A 13,975-nucleotide genomic window follows, 5' to 3' on the forward strand; every position below is an offset into this window, starting at 1 on the left:
TGCTCGAAAGGGGTGTTTGTTAATTTGTTTGATAGGTAACTTCAAACTGTCTGACTGTGGTTCTGTTATTCTGTGTCTGACTGGACCTTCACAGGTAGCCCAGACTTTTCTTTTTGGTAGTTCCTTCTTTTTGCCTTCCCCACTTTCTGTGCTCAGATGTATAGTACACTGCTGTCCTCATGTGTGCCTACCCCCAGTCCTCTTTCAGTTGGACGTTCACAAGATATTCTATTCAAATCTTTTTGTTGATCTTTGCCTCAGATTTTCAGTTATCCAAATATTCCAAAACTTGTGTTTTCCTCCTCTTTTTCCCTTTGACCTCAGTATAAGCTATGTAGGTGCGCTGGATACATCTTAATGACATGCTCTACCTCAGCAGCTATAAGTGAAGGCTGTAACCATATGCCTGTCTTGGCTTTTTCCTGAGACTTTTCTCTTCCTGCATCACCACAAGAACCACACAGCTCAGTTTTGAGGAAGGAAATGCGAATGCACATCCTGACCCAGTTGTCATTGATTCCAGTCAAAACTGGTGGGTAAAATGAAGCTATGCAGGAGAACTTGCCAGGTTGGACGGAGCCTTGGGTGACATGGTCTAGTGTGAGGCATCCCTGCCCATGGCAGGGGGTTGCAACAAGATGACCTTACAACACGGTGGTCCTTACAACCCTAACTATTCTATGGTTCTATGATTCTACCCCTCACCCCCCATGTAATTACTAATTGTATATCAAACCAGAGTTAATGTAACAGAGGTGACTGAATTTTAGCTTAAGAGAGCCAGATATGATCTGTTTAGATACTTTCCAGAATAGTGGGCTTCTCTGTTGGCTATGTCAGTCATCACTTTTCCCCACAGATTCAACATGTCCACGCATGTCTTGTATAGTAACAACTCCTTCACCCTCCTGTCATCCCAGGAATGAGTAAGCATGGCTTTCTGCTATTAGAAAGCAGTCTTGATACACACTCTGGATCCATCATAGATTTCAGTCTGGAAGGCTGAACAAATATACTAGTAATGCAGACCTTCAATGAGCAAGAGGAGTCTTGCTGGGTAAAAATGAATCATCACTCACATATTCTTGCCTGAAGAGTCTTGGGTGAACTGCTAGGAAAAAAACTACATGTGTTAGACAGAAAGATATTCCCCTTTGGAAAAAGAGAGTTCCATTTCAGGGGAGCTGGAACAGAGGGACAGGAAGGAAGGGGATACATGGTTAACTCACACAAAAGCTACCCAAGTGAGAAAAGCCTAACATGCTTCATTGTTTTCATCACCCTGAGCTCAAGGGAGGCAGGGATTTTCTGAATGGCATGGCACGGCATGTCCAAAACCCGGTGGCTGTTTGCATTTTCAGTGCTAATTAACACCACCACAACAAAGTTCGTGATTCCCAGCCTCCAAATGATTGCAGCAACCTTCCTCTCAGCTCAGTATAACTTGGCTGATGGCTATTTCTGTGCTGTGTATGTTCGGCACAGATCTTCAAAAGCATTGCCTCCTCTATTGTGTTTCTTGCCATTGTCTTTGCCTGCTGAGCATTTGTAGCTCTTTCCACTGCCACCAATCATTTAAAAATCTCGGATGTTACTAGCATGGATGTTAATTTTATTCATAATAAGAATTTGTCCTGAGCAGGGCCAGCTCAGCCTCCTTTGCTTTATATGTGCATGCACCTTCTCTTGTCCCGTGTGGTCACCGCACAAGGAAGCTTTTTCCTAGACAAGTAATTTCAGTACAAATGTGTGTAATTTCTATAACCAGCTCCTGCCTTAACAACCCTGTTTTGCTGCTCAGTGAAAGTGTGTCACAGTTTAAGACTGAATTGACAGTGAGGAGACTAGATGGATTTGGATACTAAAGCTCCTGGAGTCACAGATATTTAATGTTGAAAGTGACATGACTTCCCTGTTGTTCAGGAGAGAATGCAGCATGATGTCCAGCGTGACAGTCTCTAACAAAACCTGCTTCTTCTGCAATAAAGGAGGTGGTGTGGTCCAGAAGAAAGTTGGATGAACCAGTACAGCAGTCCCAGCCATGCAGTGGGTAGTCAGGCACGAGGCCCTGGGGTTCCCACAGCTAACCCAGGGCTTCTGCTGCACCTTCTCCCCAACAGCACCCTGTCAGGAGCACTCACAGCTGGAAAGTTCTCCATACCTCAGCAGTGGCACAGCAATTAACAGGTTAGTTACAAGGGAATAATTGAAGGGTACGCAAGGTCCAAGCCCTATGCCAAGCCATCATGTTGTTCTTGGAGGATTAAAATGGAAAATGTCCTGATGTTTTTTGAGACCGGTCTTGCCCTAGTAACAGCTACTGACAAGCATGCCAAGAATACATCAGGCAGGTGGGTAAGCCCTGGACACAGTTCAGATGACAGTATCAGGCATTGACAGTGTACACCCACAGAAAACCACTAATGTGTGCTCTTACTAGTTCAGAAAAGTTTTTGAGATACAGTTGTATAAATACACATGACCTGGCTATATGTATATCTTTACATGATCCAGCAATGGATAGACTTCTTCTTAAATGCCTTGGAACCATGGCCTGAAATTCATTCACAATCAAGGCAGTATGAGTATGTTAATAACTGACATATTGCACTACCACAAGCCCACTCAATAATCTGAACAGCTCTTTCACAATTACAGTACTGAACTATGATGACATTATTTTAAAATGCTGTAGGATATGGACTTTTTTAAAAAAATAAACATTTTATGTTAAAATATACAATGTTTGTTTATACATTATACAATATACATATGTTTATAAAGTGTGGAATGTACACTGTAGTGTAAGGAATTTAAAAGAAGACTAAAAATGCTTGGAGGAACGTCAGCATAGCCACCTACATTTACTCCAGCATCATATATAAGCTGAACAAGTCTAACCATGCACATTCACAGATCAGCAGCTGCCAGGATGAAACTCCCTCTGTCCTTCTCTAATGTGTATAGAATTGGCTGTCTTCAAGGTAGATCACTATCTACTACTTGGCTCAGGATAAATGGTTGGAAAAGGCACACTTCCCACATTAAGAATGACCTATTTACTAAACTGCTGGACTAACGAGAACATAGTACACTAATATTTGTGATTTGTTCTATTTCTGCTGTATACATTAATGGTTCTCTACCCATGCAAAAAGCTTTGAACAGATGCACTCATTCTGTTTTCTCTAGTCCTTCTGATACTCATTGCAGCAGTCCTGTTTCACTATATATGAATCATTTTAACAGGTCTTACATATACATTCGAGAGTTGGGAAAAACCCAAACACCATTCTAATCAGCAAGCCCAAAACTCTCAAGCACTAGGCAGAGCCCTGCAAGTGTTACCTCATTCTTGTTCTGCAAGAAACACTCTTTTTCTTATTTTGCCCGAAGTGGAAGAAAACACAGCCTACAGCTCAGACGTTCATGTGTCTGCAATAAAACTGGGGTAGAACAGATAACTTACTGTCCCTTCCAGGCAGCTGCCATTATTTTCTGTAATCTCTGTGCAGCACTTAGATATTAGTTTAATAGGTTCCTTAGAAACTGGCAGAGTAAAATTATGCTAAATAAGCAATACTTACTAGAAATTCTTCTGATCCTTCCCTGGAGGCATAGTTGAACGTTACAACTGACTCCTCAAAGGCAGCTGCCCCATTTCCAATCCATTCATTTCTTAGGAAAGCATTTTGCAAAACGGAAAATCTTTATTACTACTCAGTCAAAATGATTCTCTTCAGATTCCAATTTGTATACTAACTCAGATTCAGGGCTCCTGCTAATCCCTTCTTTTGTGATTTTACATGGGGAATAATTCAAGAAGCGGAGCAGGCTGGATGAGGCAGGCCTTCGCATTTCATGCAGCAAAATGAAAGATACTAATTGAGACGCTGCATGTTGGGAAACATCTTTTTAAGCCTGTCAGAAATCTATGACCATAGTATTTACCATCATATGCATTTTACTTTTGGTGGTATCTTAAACTGTAAATATATTTCATGCTTGTACCTAAAATACCATGAGTTTGGGGCTACATACACATTTAGGCCTAGGAAATAGATGCTAAGTTATACCACGGGATATTTCTTTTCAAAACAGCAAATATTTTAGAACAGGGCTTGTACGGAACACAGTAGAATTTATGCTTCCTAGCAGTGTTAAAACCAACAAAGGTAGGTCTTTTTTGGTTTTCATTCACTGATATGATGCTATTACACAAAGATTATCCCACCTAAGGTTACATGCCTAGAAGTTAGATCTGAAGCCAAAGTGAGTAGTGCAGGCTCTCTCCTGAGTTGGTGGAGGGAGGCAGGCAATTCCAGAGGGTGACTTGGAGAGACATCATGCTTTGACAATACCTTTGAACGTGTAGTCTTGCACAGCCTGCACAACAGTATGCTACCCTAGAGAAAGGCAACGTATCGCTGATAGAAAGAAGGCTCAACACATTGGTGATGCTTGAAAGCATTCATGGTAGTAGCAGAACAAAGTTCTTTGAGGCCTCCGAGGCGAAGAGCTCCCCATGGTGATTACCACAACCCAGAAGAGGGCAGTGGTTTATCAACAAACTCCTGCCCGGAGCATCAGGACTTCAATCCCGCTGGCACACCCTCAGGGCACAGCCGCGGCAGCGGGGATGGATCGGTGTCGGAGCTGACTGAAAGCGGGTAGAGCTCTATCCTTTAATGGTTCCACCATGCCCCGGACGCCTCTCCTATTGACAGCACCACGTCTTGCCCACCCGCGCCTGTCAGCATCCCCTTGAAGACTCGGGGCAAGGGACGGCCGTGCCCCGCGCACCCCGCACGAGCAGTTTTGCGCTGATGCCGGACGGGGGCTGTGCACTTATTGTCTGAGCGCGGGGTAGTGGCGGTAGCGGGGAGGAGTGGCACCGGGACGGGACGGGAAGAGGCGAGGAAAGGAAAGGAAAGGAAGGAGGGCCGGGCCAGCTCCTGGCGTCGGCGTGTGTGTGTGTGTGTGTGAGGGGGGTGGGGGCTGCGCGGGTACGAGCGTGCTGGTGCGCGGGCGAAGGGAAGATTTTATTCTTAATCTATTTTCCGGGCCTTTGTGACTGCGTGAGGGGAGGGCCCGGGGCTGAGGAGGAGGAGGAGGAGGGAAGCAGCGCTACGGCGGCTGTAGCGGCGGCTGTTGTTGCCGCCGTGAGGTAAAAGAACCGTCAGTCCCTTTAAACTAGCGAGAGCCGCAGGCCCGGCCGGGCTCCCCCGCTGCCTCCGGGCCTCGAGTTCGAGTGCTGGCGGCGGAAGGGTGCTTTTGTGGGGGCGGCGCGGCCCCTCGCTTGCCCTTCCTCCCTCGGCTCTGCGCTTTTCTGCCCCTGGGAGCCTATCTCAGCGGACTATTTTCCTTCGCTTCAGCTGCGCTTGCCGACATGAACTAGGAGCCGGGCCGAAGGGGGTGTGGAGCTGTCGGGGTGCCTGTGTGGGGTGTGCGTGTGTGAGGGCCCGCGCAGTGCCTGAGAAGCCAGGGCGAAGCGCGAAGGGCGGCCGCGCCGCTGGTTGCTGCGCTGCGAGGCTCGGTGCCGGCCCTCTTCGGTTGCCTCCTTGCGCCCTCACTTCGGCAGAGGAGAAACGGGTAGAAAATGGCAACGTCTGGAGGAGGCGGTGGCGGCGGCAGCGGGGGACTGACTTGGGTGGTAAGTTGTGGGATTGTGTTTTGGTGGTAGTGGGGTTTGCTGGTTTAAATGATAATTATTTCTTTTTGCGCCCCTTGAGTGTGTGTGTAAAGAGCACGGGTTGGCTTTTAAACGGGGAAGACACTGTCGGCTGGTTTGAAAGGGGAACAGCTGTAGAGTCGCTCGGTGGAGAGGTCCGGGGTACAGGGAGTGGAAGTAGAGGGAGAAGACAGCCTGGGCTTGCGATTGTGGTGGGCCTGGCATGAGGGGAGCTTGCAGCCTTGGGGGGCCCCTCGGGGCGCTCGGGACTGTAGGGAAGATGTTGTTAGTCCGTGAGCAAACGGATATGAAGGAACCTACTGCTTTGGGGGCAGCGGGTGGGTCGGTAGGGCTGGTTTGAAGTTATGTTCTCTAGAGTGAGGTGTGGGCTGTCTGTCGTCCCATGAAAGTCGCAGTTACTGCCTCTTGATGCTAGAGCAAAGTCTTTGTGGACTCCCAAAGGGGATATGTCTTGATTCTGGCTTTTTCCCCCAACTATCTGAAAGCCTGAAGTTCATGAGTTTCAGAGATGGGTAAGGAGGAGGTTTGCGGAGATATTCAGGGGGATGGAGCTGTGTGCTTGCTATTGTCTCTTGAAATTTAACTTTTATCTTCCAGAAATTGTAGATGTAACAGGGGCAAGAGGGTGTGTTTTGTTTGTTTGGGTTGTTTGGCTTTTGTTAAGTTTTGTTTTTATTTTGGTTGATGGTGGGTTTTTTTTTTGTATGTGTTGGATATTTTACTGCATTTCATGGACTGGTCAGAAGTAGTAAGATTTGAGGGGGTGGTAACTGACTGTATAACTGGTGAATTCCTTTGAACCACTTACAGGCCTTTGAGAGCATTAGCCCTGGCTCACAGTGCAGAGGGATGTTCTCCTTGTCTGTAGCAAGAGTGCATGCTCTTTAGTTTTGGTAAGACCTGAAGAAAGAGGAGCAAAGATGACCTGAAGGGGTCTGGTTCAGCCAGTCAATAACTTCCATGCTGTTCTCTTGCTCAGCATAGGGCTCAAAAGAGGGTAACTTCTGTAATGATTAAGCAGGAGATGGTGTATCTAGGTAGATAGATGGTGAGGTAGTTGCATCTTTAATCAGATGCATATGCTTTACAGAGTTGGGAACTTTTAAAAAGTCTTGTTGAAGAAAATTATATCAAACTTGTTTTTCAGTTGTGTCTAAGTCTTTGAGCTGTTGGAAAAGAATGTGAAGAGTATTACTGGGGTGAACTTTGTCCTGTATATTATGATGGACTAGTACTGTGATTCTAATTGCTGTGTTTTATGTTGGTAATTCTGTTTCATTTTAGGAAGCTGGCAGTGTGGAAAGGTATATTAAAAAATGAGCAAGTTTCTGGGTGGACCACTTGAAATTAGGCAGTTTAGCTATGGGAACAGCCGAAGTAGAGAAACTAAAATTATTCTCCCTCCTGCAATACTGTGTGATCTTTAGCAACTGTGGCCTTTGGATAGCACTTCAGAATTAAGGTTTTTGCCAGGTAGGTTGGACCATGTAATTGAAAGTTTTACAGCTTATATAGAAAACTGCAGAATGGGTGTGAAAATCAGTGAGTAGGCATTTTTAATGAAATGTTCTTAAATGTAATGGGGATTAAATTATGGTGAGTCAACAGTGTCCTACAACTGGAAGCAATCAAACTTTTCCTGCTCTAAAAGCAGTAAAAAATATTTTTGTCCACTTAGAGTATTTGTAGGGTAATAATGAGAATTTTAGTTAAAACTGTTCACTTTTTTTTCAGAAAACAGTCGAATGCTGTTTCTTTCTTTCACATGCATTTTAAGTGCTGAAGATGGACTTTTGAGCCAGTTCCTGAAGCCAGGCCTGTTCAATGTCAGTTTTAAAACACTGACATACAAAACCCCAATGTTGTGGCACTAAAATGGATGGGGCAGTGGGTATCAATTGGTTTAGTGTGCCAGGCTTAAAAAAAGTGTTGGTTCATGAGTAGATGTCATATGCTGGCCTTGAGAATAAGAGGTACAGACCTAGGGACAGTAATGGTTTCAGCCATCTGTTTTCAGTCTGCTTGCCATATATCTGCTGGATATCCAGCTACTTGCTATTTCGTTGTAAGTTGTTTTGAAAGTATCCTGATTTTTTTTTTTTTTTTTTTTTTTTTTTTTTGTAGTTGCCTTACTAGTGTGTTGAAACCACTAAGATGCTTACTTTCTGAGTAAAGTATTTTGTATTGTTAGTGGTTTCTTAATAGAACTGAGTTGAACAATTTAAAGGTAACAGAAGTAAGTCTAGCTCTAAAGATGAGAAAACATTCAAAACTTGGTGGGATGTTAACTTGTGTGTCAACGTAGTAAATCCTATATATATAACCTCATGCTCACATCTTGATAAAGAGTTGTATGTATAATTTAGCTTTGGTTCCGATTTAAACAGCATAGTTGTTCATTGGTTCAGCTAACTAAGAAATAATTAAATGCAGTTGTGGAAAAGGAAGGGTAGAAAATTTACCTTAGAGCTGAATTTCATATGCATCATACAAGCATCAGGTGACACCTACTTTTAAAAGCAAGATGAATTAAATGCTCATGGAAACAAAGAGCAAGTGATCTGTGTTTTCAGCTACCTGAAACAGAACCTGAAGAAATGTAACTAGCAATGGCTAGCTGATAAGTAAGCACAATCACCAGTGATGGGGACACATGAGAGTATATAAATTAAATATTGGCCTTCTATAGTGGGGGCATGGCATTAGTGGATAAGGGAAGAGTGACCAATGTCATTTACCTGGACTTATGCAAGGCATTTGATGCTGTCCCACACAGCATCCTTATCTCTAAACTGGAGAGGTATGGAGCATCATCAGAGAGGTGGGTGGACCAATTGGTGGATAAAGAGTTGGCTAGATGGTTGCAGTCAAAGAACTGTGACCAACAGCTCAATATCCAAGTGGAGATCAGTGACACATGGCATTCCTCAGGGGTTGGTACTGGGAAGAGTACTGTTCAACATCTTTGTTGGTTACATGGACAATGGGATTGATGCACCTCCAAGAAGTTTGCTTACAACACCAAGCTATGTGATGCAGTCAGCATGCTGGAGGGAAGAGATGCCATCCAGAGAGACCTGAGGCTGGAGAGGTGGGCCAGCGAAAACCTCTTGAAGTTCAACAAGGTCAAATGCAAGGTCCTGTACCTGGGTTGGGGAAATCCCAAGCAAAACTGAAGGCTGAGTGGAGAATGGATTCAGAGCAGCCCTGTGGAGAAGGACTTGGGAGTGTTGGTTGATAAGAAGCTAAACACAGTCTATCAGTGTGTACTTTCAGCCCAGAAAGCCAACTTTATGGAGGGCTGCATCAAAAGGAGTGTGACCAGCAGGTTGAGGATGGTGAATCTCTCTGCTCTGCTCTGGTGGGACCCCACCTGCAGTACTGCGTTCAGGTCTGGGGCCCCCAGTACAAGAGGGATGTGGGTGTGCTCAAGAAGTCCAGAGGATGGCCATGAGGATGATCTGGAGCACCTCTGCTATTAAGAGTATACAGGCTGAGAGGCCTGGGTTTGTTCAGCCTGGAGAAGAGAAGACTGGGGAAACCTTGTAACAGTTGACCAGCACCTAAAGGGGCCTCTGGAAAAATGGAGAGGGACTTCTTGCAAGGGCATATAGGCACAGGCTAAGGGGGAATGGCTTTGAATTGAAAGAGGGGATATTTAGATTAGACATTAGGAATAAACTCTTCCCTGTGAGGGTGGGGAGGCACTGGCACAGATTGCCCAGAGAAGCTGTTCCATCCTGGGCTGTGTTCAAGGTCAGGTTGGACTTGGTTTGGAGCAATCCTTTCTAGTGGAAGGTGACCCTGCCTGTGGCAGGTGATCTTAAGGTCACTTCCAACCCGTTCTGTAATTCCAGCATGTTTACTGGGAGGATTATTTATCATTATAGAACTGAAAATAAACCAAGATAACCTCTGATTTATCAAATGTACTAGTTACTTTTTGAGGAACATTTTTTTTCATCTGGTTGATTTCATTGGATCAACTTGGAGCTCCTTACTCTTAACAGTAGGTGCAAGGGGGAGTTTTGACCAAGAGATCGATATTAATTACTTTTGGTGGATGATTCCCAAGGGTCACCCGCAAAAGTGTTAAGTTGTATTAAGAATTAGTTACAAAAGCATGGATTTGTAACTAGAGGACTTTTCACTGGTGAAACATAATAACATTTTCTAATGCTAGAAAATCTCTGAACAAAAAAAGTAATTCTTCAGCCTTTGTGTGTTTATGGACTACAGAAAATAAGCTGTTGTACTAGTACAGTAATAGTACTTTTTATTTTTTAATAAATATGCCTCTTTATAGTAAAAGTAAAGTCACTGCAAATAGCACTGAAGTGTGTTGGTTCTGATACAACAGTAATGCCCACAAAGCTAAAGTGTTTCCAATAATCAGTACTTCATGAGTTACTTCTGTCAATGTTTTCAAGGCTTGTCATTGACTCTAAGAGCTACACAAGCCTGATAAGTGAAAGCTAAGTCTCTTGATAAGTATTGAAGGCTTTGGATGCCGCTTCCATTTTCCTGCCCTTTGCAAAATAGATTTCATTTCTAGGAAATGTTAAATTGAATATATACTGAGTGTTAATATGACCTTAATTAAAAAATAAACCAACAAAAAGAAAAATCCCAACAAAAGCAATAACAAAAAAAAAAACCCCAGATGTGTGCTCCTTGAATGGAGCAGAATGGAAAATATGTATATATTTGTTTTATACTGGTTCATCCTTGGCTTGACTAAATATTGTAGGTGTGTATTGGTAAGTGAAAATTCTGTTAAACTGTCCTTGTCTTTCTTTTATCATTTCATTTGAAAACAAATGCTCTTAACTGTAACGTAAGGATAGTTTTCAGTTTGACTTGGCTTTTAATAATTTGTTTTGGGAGGATTGAAACCTTTCTTTTGAGTAATGCCTGATATTTTCCAGTCATAATTCACTCGTTATGGATTCTGCACTAGGTGGTTTCTAAATCTATAGGTAAGTTTTTACACCTGAAATATGAATTAGGTCTCTCCTGCATGAGGGATCTGCCCATCATTGGTGTATGCTGAACTTTAACTGTTGCTTCAATTCAGGAGCAGGGGCTTTTGGGTAGGAGCAAGACAGGAGTTCCCTTCTTCTGACAGTATAATGCTTGCAGGAAGAATTTCTGGTTATGACAGGGTGCCCAAGAACTATAGTATGTTACTGGTCTATCTGTAGACCCAGGTTAAAGCTTGGAATCGGGGGTTTTTTTTTAGTTTCTTTGAACTGTTTCTTTGATGTCTGAAGCTAGGCCTAGAACATGCTTGTCATGCGTAACAGTTGTTACGTATACTATTAGTTTTACTGTCTTATCTTTCCTCTGCTATATTGTGGTGTCTGCAAAGGGGAGAAAAACCCCTTATTTGGTTGTGAAGTCTTGTTTCAGTGCTCCTTTCTTGCTCTTGATGATTGCTTACCTTTTCTTTTCTAGTACATTGACCAGAGAGCTCTTTGGGGTTTTTGTGTGCCCTGTGTGTCATTGTACCCCTCCCTTCTTTTTTGTTATACAGTAGAAGGGAGGTCAGGCCTGAAATAGGTGCCTCAATATGTTGTTATTTACATTTATTAAGCATGATGTATTTTCTAGTCTTTGAGTTATGTAGTGTATTCACAGTCAAGGCAAAGCAGCTTTCTGTCTTGCTCTTGTTGAATTTCTGATTCTGGTGCCCTTAAGGAAGCAGTATTGCAGAGATATGATGACTCCTGAATAATTCTAGTGCTAGAGGGAAATGTTTGTGGCTTTATTTGGTAAGTCGGACACAATAGTTCTAAGGAGGGATTTGTTCACTGTTATGGCTTGCCTGCCAAATGGCAGTTATTATATCTTGTCTTCTACCCTTCATACCACTGTCCAGTGAAATACTTTTGTGGTCCTCTTACTGGTCCAATCTTCTCAGTGTTAGAGACCTGAATAATGCAGGATCAAAGTGACAGAAGTGATAGCAGGTAGAGGCTTGGCAATGGAACAAGATCAGGGCTAACACTTTGACTGCAACTGTGCCAGTCTTACAGCTTAATACACATCTTCATTCTCTGAATTTTGAGCTGGGGGGAAAACTTGTTCTGGTGTAGATGAAAGAATGCTGAATGTGTAGAAGTGGGGAACTAGATTGTGATAAGCTCTAGGAAGGAATGTGTATCTTGTGGGTGGGGGAATTCATTTTAAAAAAAAACCAACATGGGTGATTACTTTAGGTGCTTGGTGAGGAAGGTATACATTCAAGTATGTGTCCTCTGTTGATGTTCTATCTAGATTTTTGTGTGTATATGTTGATTTATAATATCCACGCTTTATGAAATAGTAAGGAATTACTTTATTTGGACAGATAAAGTAACCTCTCCAAATAAAAGAGCATGTAAATAATCTAAGGTAGGCAGTTTAGGGTTGAAAAAAATTATAAGTTAAATCTGGTATTTTATTTTCATAGACTTTATTTTCCAGAATTAGATTTTTACCTTGCATATAAACTGTCTTGTATGTCTATGTGCAGAAGCAGTCTTCAAATGCCTTTGTTTCAGTTAGTTAAAAGCAGCACATGTGATTCTTAGTTGACTGAGATGAGTGATTCCACTCATGAGGAGTTAGTTTTATGTATATTATAGACTATATGGAGAGAGCTTGGAAATGAAAACTGGTACAGGAAACTTAATTTTCCTCATCAAAAGAAATTGTTATTTTTAGCAAGTCACCCGCAAAGAAAATATTATTCTGCACTATACAGGCAGTTTAGAAGTGTTTTTAAGCAGATTAAGAAAAAATATGTCATTCTAAATGTGGATAACTGTGAAGAAGCCTTTCTTGACAATTGTATGCTTGGAGACCTACTGGTGTCTTCTCAAGTGCCTGTAGTGAAACCTACGTATTTTGGAAGAATGTATTTTAATACTTATATCCAAAATTTAAAGCTGATATTAACTCATGTAAAATGTTTTTTACAGAACTTTGAAAATAAATACTGAAATTTGAAGTATAACTTAAGTTATAGCAACAAACTAAGGTGTCAAGATTTAACATACAAACATTTGCTGGTTTTATGAACATGGAAGAAAAGTGCTTCTCAGAAGCAAAGTCATAGACTATTTCCTAGTAAATTTTGTTCAAAACTGTTTCCTTGCTGTTTTGTCTTTTGTTTTTGGTGTTTTTTTTTCCAGATAGTTCAGTAATAAAGACTCAAAAGGTTGATGTGAAGTGCAGGGAAAGATCCCTCCTGATAAGTGAGGATCAGATCTGCTGGCTTTAAAACTTCACTGTGGTTATAAATGCTGTTACTCTTATCTATTGAGTCCATCTGTTATGTTTTGAAGTCAGTGTTGTTAAACTTTTTCAATATCTGCTCATCTAGTTTCATTTAACAAAGCTTTATAAAAATGCTGAGTCTTACTGCAATTCCACTTTATATATAATTGCAGCTTGCCACTGAAAGTAAAGTACTGCTTTTAATGTTTTATTTTCTTAAAATGATAAATCTGTATATTTGTTACACTAACATCTAAGCAATTGGTTTGGGTTTTTTTTTTTAATAAGTAATAAAAAAGGGTGTTAGCAAAGTTAGTGTAAAGTCTGCTTGAGTTAGAACATGTTTGAGAGGTTCAGACCTAAGTTTCAGATATATATTTTTCTTTGGACATAATTCAAAAACCTATTAAAAAAAAAGGGCACAAAGGAGGATTAAATCACTTCATCTAATAGTGTGAGGTGTCCCTGCCCATGGAAGGGTGGTTGGAACTAGATGATCTCAAGGTTCTTTTCAACCCTAACTATTCTATGATTCTACTATGCATGTTTTTCCTGATTTGTGAGGTAGAATTGAAATTTATATATTTAGCAGTCCTCCTTTCTTGTAAGCTGTGTGTTTTTAAAAGGTACTGATTTCTTTTACTTTTTTATTAGTGGATGAGTGGGCCTGCTTAGCCTGAGGCTTCCTATTCCTTCTTTAAGATGTTGAGAAGTTGCGAGGACAGGTTCATGAGAAACTGGACAAATGTATATCTTGGTGAGGTGCCAAAACCTCTCACACCTGCTTTCTCAATCTGTGAAGGAATCTTCAAGGGGAGAGCAAGGAACAGTATTTTCTTGTCATGACAAAACTGCAGGAGCTGTGACATTAAATAGTTCTTTTCTTATAAATCAAAAGAAGCTGATATAAAGTGGGGGGGGGAGCGCCAAAACAAAACCACAAACTCTTACAACCAAATAACTTGATATGCAATGTTTCTATAAGAATTGTGCAGTTACCCCTGCAGAAGAGCATCTTTA

The 13,975-nt window shown here is 41.9% G+C and overlaps 1 protein-coding gene across 2 annotated transcripts in view; it reads left to right on the forward strand.

Annotated features, from left to right (window-relative positions):
• Positions 1 to 5,028: 5,028 nt before the first annotated feature.
• TOP2B (DNA topoisomerase II beta) overlaps positions 5,029 to 13,975 on the forward strand; it is a 60,515-nt gene continuing 51,568 nt past the window's right edge. For both annotated transcript variants that reach the window (XM_057424969.1, XM_057424970.1), the window contains exon 1: positions 5,029 to 5,653. In XM_057424969.1, coding sequence (XP_057280952.1) covers positions 5,600 to 5,653 — 54 coding nt within the window. In that variant the 5' untranslated portion in view covers positions 5,029 to 5,599. The remainder of the gene's footprint in view (positions 5,654 to 13,975) is intronic.

This window comes from Pezoporus wallicus, unplaced genomic scaffold (assembly GCF_028554395.1).
Source record: "Pezoporus wallicus isolate ANWC-B61680 ecotype Strahan unplaced genomic scaffold, APGP_CSIRO_Pwel_v1 contig_3181, whole genome shotgun sequence".
Classification (NCBI taxonomy): Eukaryota; Metazoa; Chordata; class Aves; order Psittaciformes; family Psittacidae; genus Pezoporus; species Pezoporus wallicus.